Here is a 24,776-nt window from a genome sequence, read left to right as displayed (position 1 = left end):
AGTGGACTCTGTTGGCCCTGTAATTGCGGGACTGAAGAGCTGAATCATTTAAAAGAGATGAGCTACATGGTAAAAAGCCAATTTATTTGTAGTTTAATAAATGTCAATAGATCTGGCTCTGAAAGGATACCATAAGGTATAGAGTATACTATTTATTTAATTTATGGGCATTTGCAAAGCACACTGTCACTGATATCAGGAAGAATAAGGCAGGAATGTGCTAAGCATTACCACACTCATAACAATGAAAAATCAATCAAGGAACTGAGTATATGGTCTTGACGCTCCTATAATCTGTTTACAGTCAGTTGGTTGAATCCAGACGGTAGACAATCGCATCATCGATGACACTGTGGTCTTTAAAAAAATGAATTGAACGCAAATAGTCATGTAATCTAGCCACGACAGATACACAAGGCTAGATTGCATGGGCTGGCAAATTAAAGGTTGCTTGAAAGAAGAAATATTGGATGAATCAGATGCAGTAAATCCACTTCCTCAGGTAATTCTCAATTTCTTAGCGGTTACTAGCTGATTGAGGTAAATTAAAGGCGCTGGGATTTTCGGTCCAATTCTGGGGCCACTTGTAATGAGGGTCTTAGAAGAAAAATCACGAATCCAGCCTCATTTATCATCATCAGTGGCTCAACTTTGAGTGACTCTAGTGGGTCTATGAAGAATTTTTATGATTGGCTAAGTAGAGGGGAGTGGACCGGACCGGATAGTTAGGTCCATGCTGGTTGAGAGAACGAAAGTGAATGAATGGGGCACAGACACTGAGTGCTTTAGTTAGGTACAATGGGATGGTCTCTTTTAAAATATATTGCCAAAGTATCACCATAAATGCCTATGTCCTCCAGAAATGTTATTGTGTCTGAATATGGGCGGAAAATAAGAAGGCCACCAAAGGCAGGCACACATGAGTAAGAAAGCATCGTCATGTGCCTGAGAGGGGCTAAAATAAATTGAAGGGAAAATGGTTGAATTATGATACACATTAGCAACACAAATAACCCCCAAGAGAACAGCTATGATCCATAAAGGGTTTGCTTTTAACACACTGTAAATCATAATATAATGTGGTAATTGTGTTAAAAGGAAAACCTTTATGGCCATAGCTATTCTCTTGGCAGTGCTTTAAATGGGAAAAAATAAGTGCAGGTACTCTTAAATTGATTGATTGATAGCAAGTAGGCGGGGCTAGGGAGGGGCAGGGCTAAGGACAAGGCATATAAGACACTTGTACTATGTGGCCGAATACTTATATATTCTTGATTGCGCACTCACATAAACAAGCAGCAATGCTCACACAAAGCATTCAAAGAATGTCCTTTAAAATACCCCCCCCCCCCCCCCCTAGTGTCTGGATTCTCTCCCTCTTTCACTCACTTTTCTCTGACACTGACACACACACACTCACAAGCAGACAGACACTCACACAAAAGACTCAGTTGGGATAAAGGCCATTTTACAACCCTTATTTCTGGTGGCTTTTTTAATGGTTGCAGTCAGCGGATGCGGGATGGCTGGATTCGAGTGTGTGCACAAATGCACACCATGGTGTGAAAGTGATTGACAGCGCAGGGCCTGACTGGACCTTGCTCTGTCAAACACAGCGTGGCGGTGAACAACGGACATTATGCAGATGAGCCCTGCTGAATTATTTAGAGGTGGCTCAGCTTGGGCTAGAGGCGCTTTGGCTATCAGACAACCTCGTTCGTGCGCGTAAGCCAAAGCAACAATGAGCCTACCTTTGATGAGTATCAGTACTCTCCTAGGCAGAAGAGAAGTGCCAGTACTCAGAGCGGTAAAAATGAGAAGTGGCGGTACTCAGTACGGGTGAGTACCGGCTCATTTAAAGCACCATTCTTGGGGTAATTTTGTATTACTAATGCATACATGACCTAACCCCTTTAGGTAGTCTGAGTAAACATTGTTCTGCTGTGGAGTCTAGTGATCCGCTGCAAATCTTTCGAGACACCCCAGAATATGGCAGTAAACAGATCAGCCATCAATGAGAAAAACAAAGGATCTCAGTCACAAACACAGATGAAGATACTCAGAATAGGTTGGGACCACAGCCTACGTACACAGCCAGAAACTAAGAATTAAAGAACAAAGTGGATAAACAGAGGAAACAGACCGAGTCACCTGAGAAACTCCAAAGAACTGTGGAATCAAGAAGGCCCAAGTACTGGGACGTTCCATTACACACTCCGGGGCAAACCCTTTTGTTGCAATGAGGCAGCAAATGACCAGCTAGAAAGACCAATAAAGGAATTTGCCCACATGAGGGAAGCGTTCACTGGAGACAACCAGGTTGGAGTGCAAACCAAATGTCTGTTAAAGTGCCAGCCATGGTCTCCAAAGTAAGAGACAACTTTCTGAGGGACAAAATTATCACAGAAGCATTGATAAATCTGGGTTGGAATTCGTATAAACAGGTAAGCTACCTAATAGACAGATGCACATTCAGCACAATGTGGAATTAAAGTTGATTGCAAAAGCTAGGTCCAGCATGACAGAAAGGAGTACAGTAAGTCCATGACCTGAGCAGGCATGTTGATTAGGGCTGAAATACTGGAGTCGCTGAAGATAGGTAAATTGACTAATGGAACATCACAGGCTAAGAAGCATTAACATGTGAAATAGATTTCCTTAAATTCTTGCAGGGAAAATATTTAAAACAGTTCAAGAACAGTTCATCAATCAAGATAAAAACGTATGGTCCTCTGTGATCAAGGAAATAAGTCACTTTCATATGATGGCTGTTCTATTCATAAATAATCACATATCACAGACGTCTAGGGGCTTCCAAGTCAGCTGCAGCATCCATAGACAGAGACATACTAAATATCCAATGACTGATGCAACCCTTCCGTAATAAAGTAGTATCTTTAAAATCTGCAGGCAATCTCACAATAATACATCTGTTGACTTCCTGGCAGGCATTGAGAAACTCGGTACAACGTAGGAGTTTGCCAGGAAATATCTATTAACTACTGTGAGGAGTGAGATTTATAGGTTTCATAGGCTGTCCGGAGAAGAAAGCTTAATGACTCATTTTTTGTAACCTAAAGAGCCCTCGGAGCATTCGTTCTTACGTATATTTCACATAATGGGACAATAAAGAAGTATTCCGGTGAGCTTTGTATGCAAACACAGGTTCTGTTTCCATCAATCTAAACAGTGGATACTCCAAACTGAGAAATCATCAGACGTTTAGGAAGAGAAAACCAGCCTCTTCTGGATTACATCTTTGAACCAGTAAATAAATAGATAATGCACAATTTTTCGGAAAATCCCAATCCATCTGTGTTGCACTCAGCACTGGAAGAAACAATCAATTTGAGTTCCCCAAATTTAATGAAGTGGGTCTAGAAATTCAAAACAGGAGTAACGTGAAAAGGAAAAATGTGTAGACACAGGAAATTTCAATGCATAGTTTCAAAATTAGGAGGAAACCATATCAAGAAATACAATCTTGTACTCTGAAAGAGTGGTGGGAATCACCTGACCTGAAAGAAATGTCTTGCATACTTTGAAACACTAGTCGAAGAGTGTAATCAATGGAAATCTAAGGCTTGCAAAAGGTTCCCTAGCTGTGATCGTATAAAGCCCTCAGACCCCCAGAAAATGGTCCCTATTCAATGGGGGTTGTGTGCCGATCAGAAATTAACTAAATCACCAGCTGAAAAAACATGCCCCGAAACAGAAGTTAAAGTAAAAAAAATGTCTGTGACCAATTCTTAAATACTAAGAAGGCTGAGTAGTAGAAGCACAAATAGAGAGAAAAGGGAACTGTGGCAGGAAAAAGAGGCTCTAACTGGCAGTGTCAGCGAGCTTCAATCAGGCTGTAGAGGAAACGGAATGCAAAATATCACCACAAGACTGTAACACAGATTACAGAGCAATTGCCTGTTCATCAGGCCTTTGATGTCCTTTGATGTAAATTAACATGGGATGAAAGACGAGATGGAAGACATCCTGAACATGCACACAATAGCAAGATTCACTCAAATAACAGAAGGGCTTGAAAATAACAAGGCTCCTGTCTCAAGCCTTATTCCCAAAATATCCTCAAAATCAACATGCCCTGGAGGGCACAAATGTCACTGGAAAGTTTCAGGTTATGCAGTTCCAATGTTACAATTCATTCATTTGGGAATGAACACAGTTAAAATTCCACTATATATTAAGGGACAGTTCAGGAGGTAAAATCCTATTTTCCTATTAGCCTAAGTGTTACATTTTTATTAGTATTTCTAAAATGCCACTCAACCATCTGTGCAGCTGGTTAAGACCTGAGGTGATATTTAAATAATGTGAATAACAATTTGGGTCAGGCCCTATAAGCCCCCCCTTTTTTTTAACAACCTATTTTATTGATTTTACATGATACATTCCGGGATGAGACCCGGAGGGTACATATTGATACATATTTGTAACATTGCATAGTCTGGATCGTTGTATCTGGAAATCAACTATGTATAACAATAACAAACTTGCGCAGATCCACCCAAGTCCCACCCAGTTATAAACACACAATTGAGTGCGAAGGTCTCACATAACCCTCGCATTCGTAGAAGGACCAATCCCAGTACGGGGTAATAGTATATCATGGATCCGAGGTGATATGGGGAGGTAATTTTATGGCTCGGTAATCTGCCCACCGCAACCATATTTTCACGTTTCTGGGGGCATCCCCTGGCCTGAAACACCAATATCTCTGCAATCATACATTCATCTATGACCTTTTTCCATTGGCTAATCTTCGGAGATTCACTCTTCCGCTGCTGAGCAATAGCCCTCTTAGCGATGGCAACCGCCAAGAACAATAAGTGTTACTTGTTTCTATTCCCCCTGATACTATCTGTGCTGTGTAATAACAGTATCTTAGTATCAAGTGGCAGATCCCAAGCCAATACCACACTCAGGCCGATCAGCCCCTTTAACCAAGTATTTTAATCACAAATTACACCGAAAAAAGGATGGGCACCTATTAATAGCATTCCTTATTTTATCTTCCACTTTGGGTTTAATGTCAATATCCATATTGTGGAAAAAGCTGACAAAACAACTAGGGAATAAACATAAGATGGCCTCCATATAAATAGAATTAGACATGGGCACTCTGGCCCAAATTAACTTCGGCATCCTGGGTCAGGTGCTGCTACAATTCGATGTACACGAGTGTATGATACAGGGATGTGAAATAGTGATGTAAACTAGCTCCAGTACAGTTTCTTTTATACATCGAGGGGACCTTCCAGACCTATTGTATGACGATGATTCTGTATTAAGGGCAAGTTCACAAACAAGACTTGTTAGTCTAAATCCAACTGCATCCAGGTAAGATACACAAAGTCCAAGACTATGGTATGGGGAAACCAAGTGATAAATAAAAACCCAACAATATTACGAATCTGGAAAAACTGAACAGCTTTAGCTATTTTAGAGATATGGAAATGGTGAGAACTATGAAAAAAGAGACAGTCTACAACAATTTGTGAACAACCATGGAATAAATGCATCAGGAGAAACTGAAGGAATCTTCAAATGTTCCCTTCTGATATCCTACAGGCGGAGCAATTCCATAGGTGGATTAAGGACATTTCTACTGATGCAATCAAGGTAACATTGAACTTTGCGATCTGTGCCAATAAAAAAGCAATTGATGCGAGTGAGGAATTGGGCACTACCAAGCCCACAATCCATCAGGACTCATCTCGGTTATCTGCCCTGCTGGAGTAGGGGCTTTGAGCAGCACTGTCAGTGATATTTAACACTCTAGTTTTCCAGTGGCGGCTCCTCCGCTAAAGAGGAGAAGCGTCGCTCCACTGCTTCGCAGCAGTGAAGTAAGGAAACAAAAAATGATAATAACTTGTGTTATTATCATTTAATATTTCTTTCTGCTGCAGCTTAGCATTTGGGGCAGGGCTGCTAAGATGACAGAAAAGCAGGGGAGGAGTGGTTCGCTCATTCCTAAGTGAACATGACTGTTTGGCCAGCGCTCTTGGGCTGGACAAATATTCATGCGCACTTTGCATCTTCTCAATGCAGGATGCACGGCGCTTAGCCAATCACTATGCTGCAATGCAGCGCTGTGATTGGTCTATCGGGAGGCTGTGAGCCGGGTGCTTTCTTGCTGCTTGCTGCTTCCAGTACCCTGCTGTGGACCAGAGTCAGGAAGAAGAGGACGGCGCCGGCCGGGCCGCTGGCCAGCTGTCACAGGTAAGTGTTTTTATAATACTTTTTTTTGGTCTCCTTCCCCTGCCCCACCACCCGGATCTAGCAGCAGCCGTTACTGTGGTTTTCCCGCTGTGAGGGACACAACTAAGGACTTGGGCACTGCCTAACCCATCATTAAGATTCATCTCTTTTGTTAGCCCTGCTGGAAGCGGGGCTATTTAGCACGGTGAACGCTATTTAACGCACAGGTTTTTCCAGGGAAAGACTGGGCCCATCCGCCGCAGAGTGGGAACCGACCAGGCCTTCTCTCTTAGCTGTGTGTTCTGGATTTTGTCAATATGGTGCAAGTCCACTTCTACCCATGGAGATGTTAAACGCCCCCAAAATGGTTCAAGCATCATTACAGTTTTCACTTAAGCTCTTGGGGCTATCAAAGAGGAAATTAGCGCAATAGAAGTGGAGTTTGAGCTCGATGCGCACGCCAAAGGGCCAGCTGAAAGTATTGTGGATTCTGTCGTGCTAGTATTATCTTGCCTAAACTTCACGTTAACGCTTCAAATAGCAGTTGCTTGGCAGCTCTGCTGGCCGATAATATGCATGCTCTTATAACTACAGCAGGTGTGCACCAGCCTTGCCCGACAGCCCCTTAGTTTCCCCACCCACTGTAAAGAGAACAAGAATAAGCATAGGCAATAGGTCTTGCCTTCTGGGACCTTATGAGTGTTTAGCCAGAGCTATTGACTTTGCCAATGTCTTTAAGCTATGTTGTAGAGCATTGTGGCTGCCGTATAGAATGTTGAAAAGGTAGAATTAAAAAGATTTAAGCATTTTTTTTACCTTATATATAACCAAGAATACATTACGTAGAACTGAAGGGCCCTATTGGAAAAAAAGAATGTACTCAAAAAATGTCTTCTCGTTTTTATGCCCTTTCAATTTCTCCCTACCTGTTCTAAAGCTTCTTTGTTACAGCTTTTTTTTTGTTAGGGGGGGGGGGACATAAACAGAGGGAGGGTGGAGGTTGGGAAATAGTACCTGAATTACAACACAAGCAGCGGACGGACACGGGGAAAATCAACAGATGCCAGATTCCAAGGGTAGACTGAAGTGGTGCGAGTGATGCTGAGCTGGGGGTGTGCTGGTGCAGAGGTGATGCTCAGGTGATGCTAAGGTGGTGCTGAATTATGCTGAGGTGGTGGTGCTGGTGTGGAGGTGATGCTGAGGTAATGCTGAGGTGGTGCTGAGTGATGCTGTGGTGGTCCGTCATGCTGTAGTGGTCCGTCATGCCGAGATGGTGGTACAGCACTGGTGCTAAGGTGGTGCGGAGCTGATAGTCAGGGGGTGCTGAGTGATGCTGAGTTGGTGCTGTGCTGAAGTGATGGTGTGCTGATGCTGAAGTGGTGCTGTGTTGGTGCTGAATTTTTGCTGAGGTGCTGGTGCTGAGGTGGGATTGCGCTGGTGGTTGTGCACTAATGCAGAGGTGGTGCTGTGCTGATCTTGTGCTGCACTGGTGTTGAGGTGGTGCTGCTCTGATGCTCAGGTGATGCTGAGTGATACTGAGGTGGCGCAGAGTGATGTTGAGGTGATGCTAAGGTGGTGTTCAGCTGGCGCTCAGATGGTGCTGAGTTGGTGCTGAATTGCTGCTGTGGCGAGGTTGCTCTGGTAGTGAGGTGGGGCTGTGCTAGTGGTGGTGCACTAATGAGGACATGGTGCTGTGCTGATGCTGAGATGAAGCATTGCTGATGCTGAGGGTGTACTGTGCTGGTGCTGGTGCTGAGGTGGTGGTGCGCTGATGCAGAGGCTTGTAACCATGAGGTCAAACCCAGATCTCTGTAGTGGATGATTTTATCTTCTGGGCTAATCCCACTGAGCCACCAGACTCAGAATCATTAGAAGATAAAATCAGGGACATAGGTTAAAATCATCCATTATTGGCACCACAAACATGGTAAGCTCTGTATGTTCCCACTCTGTACTTAGACGGCATTGAAAAGCTATTGCTCCTTGCCTTTGCTCTTTAGCCCAATGCTGTCTTGAGTGGCAAAACTGCTTACGATTACATAACCGCTATCAACAACTGAATTTTAGGCCAGCCTTGCAATATCAATAGTCTATTTCCTCACTTTTAATTTGCATTCAGTCTTAACCCCGAAATTTATAATAGTTTATATTGTAGCTCTAAGGGGCAGCGCTATGTACAGAGATGGATTCTAAGTCTGCTGTGCCACAGAAAAACTCAAGCTAATATTGCCAGACTCCACAGTAATGCATGCTCAATGACTCATGTTGCTATGCAAACAATAAACAGGCACCCAATGAATATGTGTCACAAATACATAAAAAGAGTAATTTTATTATTTAACAACTAGTTCCTATTTTTATGCTGCCATCATCTACATTTCATTGAGTCAGCTTAGCGGTTAGATATACCTGGGTAATAGTTGCGCTCTAGAAATCCTATTTTCATTTAATTTCATAATAGTTTGTGAGTTATAGTGAATTACTATTAATGTACTTCAATGTGAAGCACTGTTAATGTTCAACATTTCTACATCAGAATTGTGTAGCTGCAGATAAAGTTTTTCTGCATGTATATTTTCGTTTTTACATATATTTACACCTGGGTAGGGCAGGGGATCGTCGCACCACTGCTGCTACCCATCAGTGAAAAAGAAAATGATAAGAAAATAATTTTAATATAATTTTCTTTTTCACAGGTGCCTCTGCAGTGTAGCCGAGTTGCAGGGCATGGTTGGACCATCCTCCTGAGCTTCAAGAGGATAATTGTGGGCACTACTAAGTGCACATGACGGTTTGGCTGGCTATTTTAGGCTGGTCAAACTGACATGCGCACTTAGCATTTCTCCACCATTTCTCGTGTTGTACATCCGGATGAAGAAAAGTCACAGGCTCCCAGGCACTGTCTGAATGGCAAACCAGGCCACTCAGATCTCATTCCCAGCATGAGAGTAGTGCTGGGATTTACAACTGGGAGCCGGCACGGTGTGTGCCAGTCAAGGACTGGGAGAGGAGAAAGACGGAAGACGGAGCAGGCACAGCGTCAGGCAAGTCATATATATAATTATTTATATATATCTTTTTAAATGTATTTATGTCCTCCCCTCCTTCCCGTCTACCTAGTTGCAGCGGGAGCAGTCACCACTGGTGTAGATACGTTTTTCACACACTTGTAGGTGGAAAAACAAAAATAAAAGCTAAAACCACCACATATATTTACCCCAACTTACCAATGCAAAATGACCTTAGCACCAAACGACCCAATAGTGCTATAACGACGATAGAACAAACAGGCCACCCGCACAAAAGTGACATTTTCACAAGGCCTGAAAGAAAAATATTATCCTGCATTCTAGTGATGGTCATATTTTTTATATTCCCTAGTATGTGGAAGTGAATTTAAGCGAACTTCTCTTCAGCCTAGCACAGAATTAAACGAGATGCTCAAACACGGATGGCTAAAACTGAGCACATGATTGCAGTAAACCCGAGGACACTACCCGCAGCCGATTACATTTCACATCCTGCTGTAAAATAAACATAATGCAACCCGTGGCAAAAGGGCAGCTCTGTCACAGAAACACAATGGAGCAGGGGAGGGCGAGCAGCCACATAGCGGGTGTTTGTTACCTATACCCCCTGAAGAGGAATGCAGTCAGCAGGCAGCACAAGTGTAGCAGAAATAAAGGGGGGCAATCCACGACCAACACGTTGCTTTCCTATGTAAACCTCAGTGCGATATAAGAGGGTGCAGTGAGCTCAAGTACCAGGGAATGGGCGCGACAGCATTGTCAGCGGACCTCAACTCTCGCCCCAACAGGGAACCACAAGGATGGGGAGTTACAGGCTCTGCTCTCTAACTCAGCGACCGACTATGACGTCCTGTGGAAGGGAAACTAAGGGCACTGCCAACATCAAAGATGGATGAATGTAAGTTAACTTGGCTAAGCCTGAACAATGACAAAGTTAGCACCGTGTATGCTCAATACTGCTGTAGTAATTTAACAGTTTCTGAATTATTCCCCTAATTTCCGGTGGACACCATTTAAGGAACCTGGAGACTGCCTAGATACAAACTTATCAGTGCTTTCAAAGATCAGCATCGTAGAGATTTCACTTAATATAATATTAGGATGGTTAAATAGATTAAAATGTTTCTGACAGAAGCCCACCTGGTCATGCTCACCTGGCCCACAAGAGGTGGGGCAACTGAAGCCAATTTGGACTATTGGACTGCTGTGTATGTAGGCGTTTTGTTACTTTGTGTTGTGCCTTCAAATATTTTTTACATATTGTATTGGTAAGAATATTCCTAAGATTATGCACTTGAAAATGTATCTCAAGGAAATGTATTGGCTTCCAGTAAAAACATTGGTAACATTCAAACTTCTATTTCTTACTCACAGCACTTTACAGTAATGCATTGCTTCATATAAATTTAACATTTTGCTTGCACAGGCTTACCTCATTTTTGTGAATTGGCCACAAAACAAACGATGTTGTGGTAAAAACATTTGTTTACTAAGCATATATAATGAGGAATAGCGTGCCAGGGGAAATCCTGAGGATTTCTCCTTATGAGGATTTCTCATTATCTTCCATTGTCTGAAGGTCCATGACTTTCTTATCCCAAAAGAGGGAGAATATACTTTTTTTTACTTCTACAGTGTATGAATGCCATACCTGACTCTTCAAGCTATAGAACTGCTGTGGAACACAAGGTCATTTAGTAGTTCTACATTCATTCTCTGGCAACAATAGAAGGTTATGTTTCACACTATGCTAACTTTATGAAAAGGCACCTGCAGTAAACTTTGCAACATGAAGTCTGCTGTCTTATTAGACAAAAGAAATGATTTGTTCACCTTCCCCTCAAAAACACAAAAGCAAATACATTAATAACTTTTAAAACAAAGATGGAGGATAAATAAAATGTATATATGAGCAATTATATAGGTTTCAAATAAATGTGTGCACCTACCTGTTACTACAGCTGTATGGTTTTCACCACAGGCAATGGAACACACTTTATGCTTCTTCAGGGCATCAACAGTCTTTGGTTCAGAAGTTTCAAATATAAATGTGCCATGTCCTAGCTGCCCATACTGACCAAGGCCAAAAGTGCATACATCATTCTCTAGAAACAGAAAGGTAAAAAGAAAGTACATATGAGATGGACTGTAAAACCACTCCGATGAAATTGTGACGTAGAACATCTCCCAAACTATAAACAACGTAAGTTTTTAATTGACTTGAAAAATAAGCAACATTACAATAGTCAAAGGCCGTGGATAGAAGTAAGGCTGTATGCTTTTGTCCATAACATCAAAATTAGATGGCAGTAGAAAATGATTTGGAAAACGTATCATTCCTATAGATGTTTTGTATCCAAAGTCACAATCTTTTGGCAAAAAAGCAATATGTTTTATATGTGGTTAGAGACCTCTATCTAAAATATTTATTCATGTTGGTGCCTTGAGGATAAGCTGTGCTCTCTTAATCTGGGCATTTCGGTATAGAAGAAACTTTTTACACCAAGCTAGAAACTTATATTCTGCCATCAGGCGCAAAGGAGGAGGTGGGGCTGCAAAGGACCGACGATGTTAAGTTGAATGTTGGTACCCTATTGGTACTATGTTTGTCATGGGATTTATAGTTATGTTATGAATTTTGCCTTAGGCTTATGAGATGCAGCAGTGTGAAGATTTACAAGCAACAGTTCTACTTAACTGCCCCCTGCTCTCAGTACTAACGTTTAGTCAATAACCACCATAATTTCCCATGTCCTTAGTATAAACACATACTTTCATTCATGACAGCTAGTGAAAACTTCTTTACTGAATGTGGTTGGCTAGAATAGTCCACTGGTCTGTTCAGGAATTAGGGTAGAATATGGGACGACTTTAATAATACTGGGATTGAAGAAACATGTGTGACAGTTTCACATTTTAGACGGAGAGATAATACCCTAATAGCATTATTAGAAATGTCTTTTGTATCCTGGAACATGTTAAACTATTCAGGAGATCAGTCTTCATAATGAGATACTACATTTGTCTGCCAGAAATTCAGTAACAACACTGGCACTAAACATGTTGATACATTCTCATGCGAGTACACAATTCCTTCCACCCGCACTTCCAAAGACGCGACTTGTTACATAGCTGATTGGTCAAAGAGGTGGAAATCAACTCTTAATTTGTGGCAAGGGCATGGATTTCAAACATGTTTAAGTAAGAAATTGAAATGAATAGGTATTTGCTTTAAAATACGTTTTAAGAATCACCATATTTTACTGCTCCTTCCACACTAGGTGGAAGTTCTAGACTCCTTTTGAGCTCAGCAGAGAAAGAAAATGATGATATGAGCAATTCAAAGACATCGGACGCACCTCAAAGAATAAAATAGCAAACTACAACTAGGGTAGTGGCATTCTTTCAACATCACCTAACCATTCAAGATGTAGTTGATCTGGTGCACCTTCAGAAGAGATATTCTTCAGCTGTTATGAAGAGATTTTAAGATTAGGAGTTATCAAATGTTAAAGCGAAGCATAGGTGACTAAGGAAGAATGTAAATGTGAATGTTTATTGAATGGGATTGAGATCCTCTTGCACCTTTTATTTGCCTCTTCAAAGTATAAATTCTGTTCATAAATAATATTAAACCAATTTTAAAGATCCGCCCAATGCATACTCCGCCCTGACATTAGTGTTGTATTGAGAAAATAATGGTGCACAATGGGCCAGATGTCCGAAACTTCCAGTTTGCATTTCCTAAATTAAGAATCCTTCGAAATCGCCATTTAGGAAATGCAAAATGGAATGTACAAAAAATAAAGATTTCCTAAAAGCGATTCCTACAGAGTAGGAATCGCTATTAGTAAATCGTCATTTACTAAATGCTTAACCATTCGTTCCTATGTGCCTAAAGGCCTATAGGGTACGAATGATTTTGTATTTGCTAAACAGCGATCTCCTAATAGGAAATCGCCAATTAGGAAATGCAAAACCAAGGGTGCCTTTGGGCTTAATGCCCCCCTTGATGCACCCATCAAAAAGGTGGTGCACATGTAAAGCGCACAAATGCCCTAGTGGCATGTACGTGCTACATGGCACTTTAAAAAATGCATTTTGGGTGCATTTCCTAAAATTGCACATGGTTACCATGGACTTGGAGTTGATGGTAAAAGCATTTCCTAATTGACCATTTCACATTTAGGAAATGCTTGATGCATGTGCTTAGGAAATAGCGAATAGGAAATCCTTATTTGAGATTTCCCATTTAGGGAATCACAAAATGCGACTTCTACTGGGTAGAAATAGCATGTTACGACCGCGTTTAGGCCTTTGTACATATTGAAAGGCAGTATTACATTTCTTAACGGTCCGAAAGTGCGATTCAGTCTGTTAAGAAATGCAATTTCCTTTCGTACATCTGGCCCAATATTACTAAAGACCGTAACACATGTATTTGGGGTTAATCCAGATCAAAGGTACTTGGAAGTCTAAATGGAGACTTGATCACATAAATATCTACTTGACTGCCATTTGTTTAAAAAAATAAGGAATTAGGCCATGGTCCACAACATACTCAGTTAGTACAGAAGGGTACAGAAACTCCAGGTTTTCCAAGTAGAGGGGACATATGTACAGGGACAAAGTATATTTTCTGGAGAAATGATGTGGAACTTCACCCAGTAGTGATGATAGGGTCCTAGGATACACTATGGATAAATTCCCTAAACAACAGGTGGTACTCAATTGCCAAGGTTCGGAAGAGGAATAAAACACAATGCCACAATGAGTTCTCTGACTCTGAATATGAAAGTGATACTTGTACAGACACCATCTTCCATTTTATGGGTACAGACACCTAGATGATGTGCTCCTGCCCTTTATTATGTTCCCCAAGATAATTGTTCAGGTCAGATGGTGAAACAAGCTAACACTGGTCATAGTAGGTAATCCAAGCCTCTCTGTCAGAGTATGCAATCTTCAATCAGTCTTGTGTGCCTGGTACGAACAACATTACAAGATAGCGTGGACAAAGTGGTGCTGGGGGAGGGTCTTCAGCAAGCTTTTGCGGAATCGGGGCATTTTTCACATAGGTATAGAAAATGGGCTCATACAATTGTTTATACTTGAAATATGTCCTGTGAGGATGGGGTATTTTTTTTGCAATGTAATGAATATTAGATTAAGGGATGTTTCATCTGAAAATATCTCAAATCGAATACGTAACTAAGCAAATATATGGGTTGGGGAGAAACAACTAATGTTCAGCCTTGAAAAATGTCCTGGAACCAATATTACAGTTGTAATCAAAAGCAGCTGCATAAGAAAGGAGCCACAAGTATTATTTTAAAATGCTTTTCTTTCCTGATGTTCCCTGGAAATAAGTAACAGCTTAAATGCCCATGGCTCTAGCTGAAGTCAGATTCAATTAGAAATTTAACATTTTAGGATACATAAAACATGGATTCGATTCCCACAGTAGTGGAATCTGAGTTGATATTGTGCAATTGAATGAGATGTTGATCATTTACATGATGATGTGTCAAAGGTTCTGCAGCTTTTTCAAAGCATAGCATTTTGCGGTCTGTACCACCAAGTTGATTTAATTCAATACTAAGAAGATCCAAACTTGTTGTTCCTGTCTCTTATCTACACCCACCCAAAGATTATTGGACTCTTCAGTAGTCTGATGAGTGGGAGAGATTCTTGTATATATAGCAGTATCCAATACCCACGGGTGGAGTACACATAATACTTCAACTTCTACAATGAGATCTGGTATTGCAGACAAAGGAATTTTATGTACTAGTTATAGTAACAACCTGTAGAAACCTCAACTCGACTTTTAAGTAATTAATTTCTCTTGACAGAAGTAACTGATATCCCTTTCAGTGGCATGTCAATTTACAATAACGTACATCAGAAAAGGAAAATGCTTCTTACCCTAAAAGCATCTGTTCATAGCATGTAGTGCTGTAGATTCACATGCGTAGCATACTCCTGCTATCTAGTAGTGTGCTCGGATGTTTGCAAGCTGTTTCTGTTCGAAGAAGTCTGTTGAGTCATAGTATGTGATGCGACTCCTCTTGTGCATTGTGCATGAGCATCGACTCCATATTAGAGTATTTTCACACAGCTAGTTATATTATGTATGGAATGTCATGGTAAAGTGTGTGAGCTACCATGTGTATAAAGAAATAGAACAAGAAGAGATCTGCAACAAACACAAGTGCAGGCACATGTGAATCTACAGCACTACATGCTACGAACAGATGCGTGCTGGGTAAGTAACATTTTGCGTTCATAGCATATCTTGCTGTAGATACACAAGCTTAGCATAGACTGTAAAGCAGTACCCTCCTAAAGCGGTAGCTAGCGTGTGGATCATTCAGTTGCTTGAAATAAAGTTCTCAATCCCATCATACCCACTATGGCTTGTTGACTAGCTTAAATATCCACACAGTAGTGCTTAATGAAAGTATGTGGAGGTGACCAAGTGGCTGCTTTACAAATATCCAATAAAGGAATGTTTCACAAAAAAGGCGTTGTTGCTCCCTTCTATGGGTGAAATGTGCCCTAGGTGCAGCAGGTAGAACCTGTTTTGCTTTATTAAAGTCAAATGTATTCACCTAGATATTAATGCTTTACATTTAGACTGCTTTTTGGGGCCTTGAAAAGTTACAAATAGTTGATTTGAATTACGAAATACAATGGTTCGGTCTATGTAGTATCAATAAGCTCTTTTAGTATCCAATATGTGAAGTGCTCTATTCGCAACGGATTCTGGGAGCAGAAAATAATCAGGGAGTTCTATGGTTTGAGAAAGGTAAAAAGGTAACTCCACCTTAGGAAGAAAAATACAGTTGGTTCTCGGAATCAACCCTATACTTGTGTACCTGACTGAAAGGGACTTGGAAAGTTAGCACTTGCAGGTCACTAACTCTTCTATGAGAGGTGTAGGAGAGTAGGATCTGCTCTTATGGTTACCCCCACTTTTTGCTGATGTTTCACGGTTTTTCGACATTAGTAGTGTGGCTGGGGCCCTGCTATCCAGGACCCCAGCCTAGCTGCTTCCTCTCTAAATTGATTCCTAGTACTTTAGGTACACTCCAGTTTGGTTACTGGGGTACCCTTATGAGTGCTTAGTATATGGTACCTTAGGTACCAAGGGCATAGGTACCCGAAAGGCCTAGCAGGGGTGCAGCATGTATTATGCCAGCCCTGGGAAGCCTTCCCAACTGACACCACAGGACTGCTACTGCAGCCTGGGTAAGGTGGTGCATGCACCCCTTTCTTAGATATAGGTTACCTATATCTACCTTAAATCACTACACATATAAACCTATCAATCACCCCTATGGCAGGCCCTATCAATCCTGAGGGCATTGTGCTTAGTTTTGTGTGAGAGGGTGCCCATGCATTAGCAGGGCCCCTCTGCAGCCTTCAGAACCTATTCTCTGGGGCTGTTCTGTGATGCAGCCAGACCATATACTCTTAAGTGCATTATGACCTAGCGGTAAATGCTAACTTTGGAATGGCTGCATGTAAACATGTTGTGTTTGGTTCCAGCCACAACCCGGAAAACGAGACGAAGCAGTCGTCCGTCAGATCTGGCAGTTAAGGTCCTTCCGTGAGACGGACATACACGTCCGTCCACCTTTGTGGGATTCGTGACACCCAGGGAGAGCGACAGACCTGTCCTCCTCTTCTACCACATGTGGCAAATCCACATTCTCCCCTTAAGAGTGTAACCATGTTAAGACCGGGTTGGAATTATCCCCGGTCCAGCGACTTTCGCACAGCCAATTTTTTCTTTCTCTACAGCCCTGAAGATTACTCCCGGGTGACGAAACACGTGTCGGCTGGTTTTCTTTCTGTATTTATCTAAAGAAACATGATATAAAAGTCATCATTAAGATATTCCTGATGTCGACCTTCATATTTATTGCACAAAAAGTACTTTGAATAGTGTTTTTTACACTGAAACCAATACCCTAAACGTGCGCACAGGACTTGGCTCTAATGTTGTGTTTGGTGTCAAATACTTTGGAATCCTACCCCTTGCCAGTCCTGGCAGCGGGGGTAGAATTCCACCCTTCTAGAGGGAGAGACATGTACACACTGGTATACCCAGGACCAGTTTAAAAGAGCCTTGTCATCACAAAATGGATGCTGCAGCCACAGACACGAGTCTGGCCTCCTGCTACTGACCGAAACTCCGGCAGGGGAGGCCTAGACAATAGGTTTCCTGTCACAGGGAGGTGTAACCACCTCCCAGACAGGCTTTAGGATATTGGGGCTGGGTGGGTACACTCTGAGAGTGCTTTGAAGTCTGCACTGGGGGCACATTTGGTGTCCCTGTGCATAGCCCAGTTCAAATGGTTGCAGGGGCTACCAGCCCCAGCTCTGGCGCAAAACTGGACAAAGGAAATGGGTGTAGCCACCCCACTTTCCAAACCCTCCCATAGGTGGGTCCCCAGAGTATGTCTAACCCCTTCCCTGGGTATAAGAAAGGAACCCCTGACTACAGGACTTTAGATTACACATGGACGAAACTCTGCTACAGATATCCTGGAACTTCAACGATCTAGACGACTAGATGACTAAAGAATCTCCCTTGGAGTAAAGGAGTTACTCCCCTGCTTGGCAGGCATCAAAGACGCATCTGACCGGTCTGCATCTCCGAAGCTCCTGCCGGATGCCGAAGACTTTGCAACACCAGAGGTGGATTTCCAGACTTTCGCGAGGCAGAGCCGAGTCCCCAGCAAAGCTGAGGCCCGTAGCCCGGGACCCCCTGGACACAGCGCACATTTGCAAGTGCATCAGCTTCCAGACCACTCTCGAGGCTGTGCACTGGGTTGCTTGTAGCCCAGACCCCGAGCACCTTTTGCACTGAAGATTGTGGGCCTACACTCCACAAGTGTTCCTGTGAGCCCGCTTCTTTCATTTCCGCTCGAGGTACCTTTGCGATCCCTGGTCCGTTGACTGGTGTGTCCCTGTGAAGGCAACTCTGATTTTCCTTGAGCTTCCCTGGTTGCTCCAGACGTGCCCCGACTCCCCACCACGTGATGAGTCCCTCGAACCTTGCTGGTCCACACCAAAGCATTTCTTCACTTTCTGCATGGGTTGCTGGTGCCAAGGCTTGTTGGGTCCAATCTGGTCATCGGCACCGCAGCACTCGACATCCTTCGTGAGACAGTTTGAATCTAGCTCCTGGTCATCGTCAACGCCTCCTGGTCCTCATGGCTGCAGAGTCAAGCTTCACCTCTTCAACCTGAAATCACCAGACATTGGTGGGCATTCGACTATTGTGCCCCTCGTCACTGGCAAGTGACCTAGACTCTGTCCTCTCTGCTTTCAGGTTCTTCTCATCTTCGATCCAGGTTTGGATCACACCGGACACTTTCCTCTTCGACGGCAGCAGCACTTTGCAGCAGATCGCCATTGAAAACAACGACGACTCCTGACACCAAAAGACACCTATGCACCAGACTTCCCTGGATGAGGTAAATCGAGTACTCCGGTGCTCCCATGGGTGTTGGCCCTAGAACCCCTTAAGTCTAAAGGGGCTTGCTCAAAGTCCTCTCCTAAGGGTCCTTAATCTTTAAATTTTCCCCATAGAAGCTAACGGTGATTTGCGGCTGTGTTCTCACACTGCAAGCGTCCCCCGTGGGTCCCCTGTGTATCTACCTTGGGTGGTTCCTTGTGATCCCAGAGATTCTACAGGCTATACACCTTGCGTCTAGTCAAGTCGTGGTTCTTATACCACTTTCCTAATATATGGTTTGATACGCCCCTAGGGCTCAACGTATATTGTGCTAATTTACTGTGTGATATTAAGTGTAACGTATGTGCTTTTACATCTAACCTCATAAAGAGACTAGTAGGGTGTGTTAAGAATATATACATATGCATATTCCTCCAATCCCGCTTCCGTTCAAAATGGGCTGACACATGCTCGACGGAACACCAGGTAAGCTTTATTTTCACCTTCAGGGCATTTTACTGATAATGGAAAGTCGCCATCGCTATCCCTCTGGCAGACGCATTTCGGCTTGGATTGCCTCTTCAGTGCCAGTTAAGTGTGACAGGGTGCACTGGTGAGGGTCTTTTGAAATATATATATATATATATATGGTATGGTTCTCCTTTCATTTGTTCATTCAAGAGATTATAGACTGGTAAAACAAGCTGCTTTACATTTCTTTAAGACTTAGCCTGAAGGCTGCTCTCCATAGCTACTACTAGGATAGCTTTCAGTAAAGGTTGTCTTTAACCGATCACCTCTAAGGGGTTGTTTTGACCAGTGCAAGGTGCCCACTATAACTAGTGGACAGCATATGCCAGGCCAACTTCTCACAAGAGGTAATAACCACAAGAAATGCCACCTTCTGCAATGAACTGCACACACCTTCTCCCACTATCCCACCTCATTCACACACTCTCTGAATTGGTATTGCTAACCACTAATCACAAAAAGAAAAATCAGTCAATGAGCAGGAAGGGTGTATGTGCATATAGGCATCCTTGAGATCCAGTACTGTCATGTAATCTCACAGTTGGAGGAGGGGGATAATATCCTCTAGAGTGGATCTGGTAAGGTGTTACGCTTGAGAGGCCTCAGGTGCAGGATAGCTCTGACGGATCCACCCGTTTTGGGAATTTAAAAGTAGAGGGAGGAATTGCACTTCCTTGTTTTGCGGAGGCACTTTCTCTATGGCGCCTTCTGCAGGAGGGTGAGCAGTGAGCACCTTGTGAAAAGGATACATCGCCACACCAGTTAAATATTCATTGTCTCTCTAATAAAGATCGAAATGCCCAGTACATCAGACCCCATCAATCAGTGGTCAGAGCTACAATGCTTCTCAGTTCCAACTTCCTTGAATCAAAGCATAACGTTCTTATCTGGAGCATTACATAACATTCCATTCCATGTCACATAACAACTTGCCACATAATACTTAGTAGAGCATACCACACACCTCCACTTCAAAAGCAACAGATGTTGTGTAGGGAGAGTGTGTGAATGAGGTGGGATAGTGGGAGAAGGTGCGTGCAGTTCTTCGTAGTAGACATGATGGATGATGGCTAAGACTCACTTGTCGGACATTATCTCCTCTCAGAGAAGGACGAAATCACATAACTTTCAATTGACATATGTTATCGGGGGATGGCAAGTCAGTGCTTAATGGGGATCAATCCTTTTGCTGGAGCTACTTCTACCCCTGCCACTATGGTTACCTCGGTAGGAGCCCCGACTGCAACCCCTTCCAGCTTGCTGGTGAATGGACTGCTGATGCCTATGATAAGAGTATGCTTGGGGCAGGTGGTTTGTCTTTGGTCCCGTTGGGGCTGGTGTTTTCAAAAGGGGCCACTGAATGCAGTTACTTAAAGGGCTCTCATTGATTTAGCTGTCTCCATATCTTTTTTAGTCTTTTCAAGCATCTCATCAACCTACGGCCCGAAAAGGTACTTCCCATGAAATGAAAGTTTTAGGAGATCCAGTTGAACCTAAGGCTCTAGCCCGCGATACAGAGCCTGGCCTGCCTTCTAAACAACACACTTGAGTTGATGCCCCTAGGTGCAGAGTCTGTAGCACAACAGATGTTGGCTTTAGATATCACCTTGTGATCCTCTACTAACTAATTCCCGCTCTTGCTACACTCCTCTGGAAGAATCTTAAGCAGCCCTTGCATCTCATCCCATTGTGCCCTGTCACAGAGTGAAAGGATCACCATAGAGTTAGCTCTTCTCCAAGGAGTTACTGCTCCAACAGCCACCCTTTTACCAGCTGCATCATTCTTTTTACTCTCCTTGCCTGAAGTAGGAGCATCACCACTGCCTTGCACAGAGGCGTGCTTGCGGGCTGTGTTATTGACTATAAAAATAAGGTGTGATCTCTCCCTTGATATAGACTGGGTTATTAGGAGAAGGTTTGAATTTCTTCTCTACCCTTAGAGTTAACAACTCTCACTCTGACAGGTTCTTTAAAATTCTCAGGTGCAAATGTTCACATGCCCTTCAACAAAGGAAGGAACTGCACCCTACACTCAGTTTTAGAGAGCATCTGTAGAAGGAAATCGTTCTTCTACTGCGTAATACCCCTATCTGCCTTGTAGTACATCGTTACCCTTTCAATTACCTTGTGATATAGTGAGGTGTCGTCAGGGGGTAAGGCCCTTACTAGGTAATGTTCTATGTCGGGTTTCCCTGGGGTAATTAATATCATAATTATCCAAGGGATCATCTGTTAGGCCAAAGTAGTTCCCTGAAAGTGAGCAGTGGAACGATAGAAGCCAGCCAGAGAGATGGTAAAAGGGATATGCATATTTATAACACTAATAACAATAATTGGCCTTTAGAAAGGGTCACATACAAGAAAAACCAATAATCCATGAAAATCTATTGATAGCCTACTGTTCAGGGGGCTGAATTAATGGATAGACTGGATACATAGTGCTCTAAAAGGAGATGAAGAGTTATAGTACATATTTCCAACCACGTCGTTATATAGTACTGGGGCCAATTGTGCAAAGAAATTACACACTCCAAGTGTGCTAGAATGAAGTCCAGCAACAAAATGGCACTAAAAACATTTGCATACCTGTCAATGCCACTGTGTGCCCACCACCACAGGCAACCATAATGACCTTTCCTGAAATTCCAGGGACTACCTGTGGCACCTTATTGTTTGTAAGTTGCTTTGAGGACAGGCCCAGCTTCCCATTTTCAGGCTCCCCAAATGTGTAGAGTTCCCCATCCTCTGTAAAATATAAACACAAGAAATGAATCTTCATTGTTAAACATTTCTCTAAACATTAACTTGAATATAGCTCAAATGTTTTACTTATGTAGAAGAATAACAGTGAGTCGCTATGTGAAATGGCCTGCTGGAAAGGTCCTGCTCTTCGAGTCATTCCTAAATCTGGAGCAGATTTTGAAAATATTCAGGCATTTACAAGTCATCCGAAGTGTATAATCAAGCATCTATACTATTCAAAGATTTCCTGTAGTATTACAGTGCATAGAAAATTGCAAGTGTAGCTTTTCCTCCAAGATAAAAATTCTGCATGCATAAATGTGACACAAATGACCTTTGCACATACCAGGAAAATGTCCATCCCCGTGGAGAAATCCGTTCCAGTTAGCCACCATATTAAAGCTATCATTCCCCATTCAGTGAAGAAACAACCGTACGTGTCACAGGAGTTGCACAACAGTATTCTACTACCCCTGCTTTTTAATCAGGATTTTGTACTTATACATGCAGGTTTTTTTGTGCCATGGCCATTTTTTTGCATCAAAGTTATGATTAGGTACACTAAAAATTGTTGATTAGGCCACACACCTTTTGAAAATCACTGTTCTTCCTCCATCATCTTTACGTGTTGCTATAGTTGCCCCAAGTGGGAAAGATATGCCCAGACGTGGCTCCTTTACTTGCTATGCTACTAGATTCAAGACAGCCTGGCTGTGAGTGGTGATACCCCGAAACCACCCAGGATGCTTGTTCTCCAGTCTAGAAGGGACCTGGCCTGGCAGTTTGTGCTGGACTGTTCCCATGGGGAGCAGGGTCAAGGCTGATTTGCATATGGCTGGGTCCAAACTGGGGTGACACGGTGAGCAAAAAAACAATGGATTTTACCCAGATTTCAGATTGGGGGTGAATGTTTAACACTGTTTGGCACTTCGTCCATCATCTTATTGTGTTGCTATAGTCGCTCTAAGTGTAAAGGGTATGCCCAGACAGGGTTCTGGTGCTTGCTATGCCACTGGATTCAAGCTAGCCTGGCAGATGAGGGGTGATACCCCAAAACAGGTCCCAGGATGCTTGTTTTCCAGTCGAGCGATGATCTGGCCTGGCAGTTCGGGTTGAATGGTTCCCAGTGGCGGCTGCCTCTGAACGGGGGTAGGGAGGCAGGTGGGGGGATGAAAAAAAATAAAAACAAACGTACCTGCTTTGCACACCTCTGTTTACTTCCTGGCTGCTGCCTGCAGATTCTGCCGGAAGCACCCAGGCTTCCGACTCTGCCAGCCAATCACGCCCATGCAGAAGCAGCGTTGTGATTGGTCTCAACAGCCTGTTTGGCCACTCAGGCAATGCCTGAGAAGGCTGGGCATGTTCTCCACAGGGCTGTGCAACACATGCAACACAGCCTAATGGAGAGCATGCCAACTACGCATGACTGTTTGGCCGGGCCTAGAGGGCCCGTCAAAGCGTCATGCACATGTAGGGAGGGAGTGTAAACCACTTCTGCTCCCTCTGTGGCGAGCCAGCCCCACCTAGACTCGCGAAGGGAAATAATATGATAATAACTTCTTGTTATTATCATTTTATTTGTATTTTCCGCGACACTCCTCCGCCTTAGCGGAGGAGCCACCACTGACTATTCCCTAGATTTCTGGGTCCCAACTGGGGTGGCATGGTGAGCAAAAAAACAATGGATTTAACCCCAATCTGTGATTGGAGGTGAATGTTTGACAATATTTAGCATTCCGACCATCATCTTTTTGTGTTGCTATAGTCGCCCTAAGTGGAAAGAGTATGCCAAGACGTGGGTCCGGTGCTCGATATGCCACTGGATTCAAGCTAGCCTGGCTGATGAGGTATGATATCCCGGAAACCGCCCAGGATGCTTGCTTTCCAGCCAGGCCTGGCAGTTCAGGCTGGACTGTTCCCATGGGGAGCAGGGTCAAGTCTGATTTGCATATGACTGGGCCCAAACTGGGGTGGCATGGTGAGCAAAGAAAACTAATAATTTAACCCAGATCTGAGATTGGGAGTAAATGTTTAACAATATTCAGCATTCCGTCTATCCTCTTGTGTTGTTATAGCTGCCCTAAGTAGGAAGGACATGCCCATATGTAGGTCCTGTGCTTGCTATCCCACTGGATTTAAGCTAACATGGTAAATGATGGGTGATACCCCAAAATCGGTCCCAGGGTCCGTGTTTTCCAGTTCAGGGAGAACCTTGCCTGGCAGTTCGGGCGGGACTGTTCCCATGGGGAGCAGGGGCAAGACTGATTTGCATATGTCCTACCAGGTGCTATACGTACTGGAGGAGTCAAGACGTACATTGAAGGAGACCGTTTGAGCCGCCACAACTATCCCTTCGCGAGTCGTCCACGGACATATGAAGCTTTGGTTCTATACTGGGGATTGCCGACCAGAGCCATTAAATTGGGGACCAGAATTGTCCAGGAATATAGGAAGGCTGTTATTTGAAATATTGGAATACCGATCTTAGGCTTAGAATTGGAAACCAGGCCTTTAGGGTACACTTAATAGATGGTGCTCGCCTGGATACCACACGAGTTTCTGGGTTGCCTTGACACATAAAGGTCTAAATCGCAGGCTGCCATCCTTCGTATCCTGATCAGGAACCTCGTCTCCTTCTAAGATAAAGTGATTTTTCTAAACATGTATCCAGACTGCATATAACACAGCAATCATCGTTACGGTTGTCCACCCTAATACGACCTGCCGAATTACCCATGAGGTTTTAGCTCATCACGCCCTGAAGAAGTCCCATTCGGGAAGAAACGCGT

The 24,776-nt window shown here is 43.2% G+C and overlaps 1 protein-coding gene across 7 annotated transcripts in view; it reads right to left on the bottom strand.

Moving 5' to 3' along the window:
* RPGR (retinitis pigmentosa GTPase regulator) overlaps nt 1-24,776 on the bottom strand; it is a 420,762-nt gene that overhangs the window by 260,440 nt on the left and 135,546 nt on the right. For all 7 annotated transcript variants that reach the window (XM_086934147.1, XM_086934148.1, XM_086934149.1 and 4 more), the window contains exons 7-8: nt 21,832-21,990; nt 11,192-11,347 (exon numbers count right to left, since the gene is read on the bottom strand). In XM_086934147.1, coding sequence (XP_086790273.1) covers nt 11,192-11,347; nt 21,832-21,990 — 315 coding nt within the window. The remainder of the gene's footprint in view (nt 1-11,191; nt 11,348-21,831; nt 21,991-24,776) is intronic.

The sequence above is a fragment of the Lissotriton vulgaris genome, chromosome 8 (genome assembly GCF_964263255.1).
Source record: "Lissotriton vulgaris chromosome 8, aLisVul1.2, whole genome shotgun sequence".
NCBI lineage: Eukaryota > Metazoa > Chordata > Amphibia > Caudata > Salamandridae > Lissotriton > Lissotriton vulgaris.
This window is presented reverse-complemented; position numbering and strand designations above follow the sequence as displayed.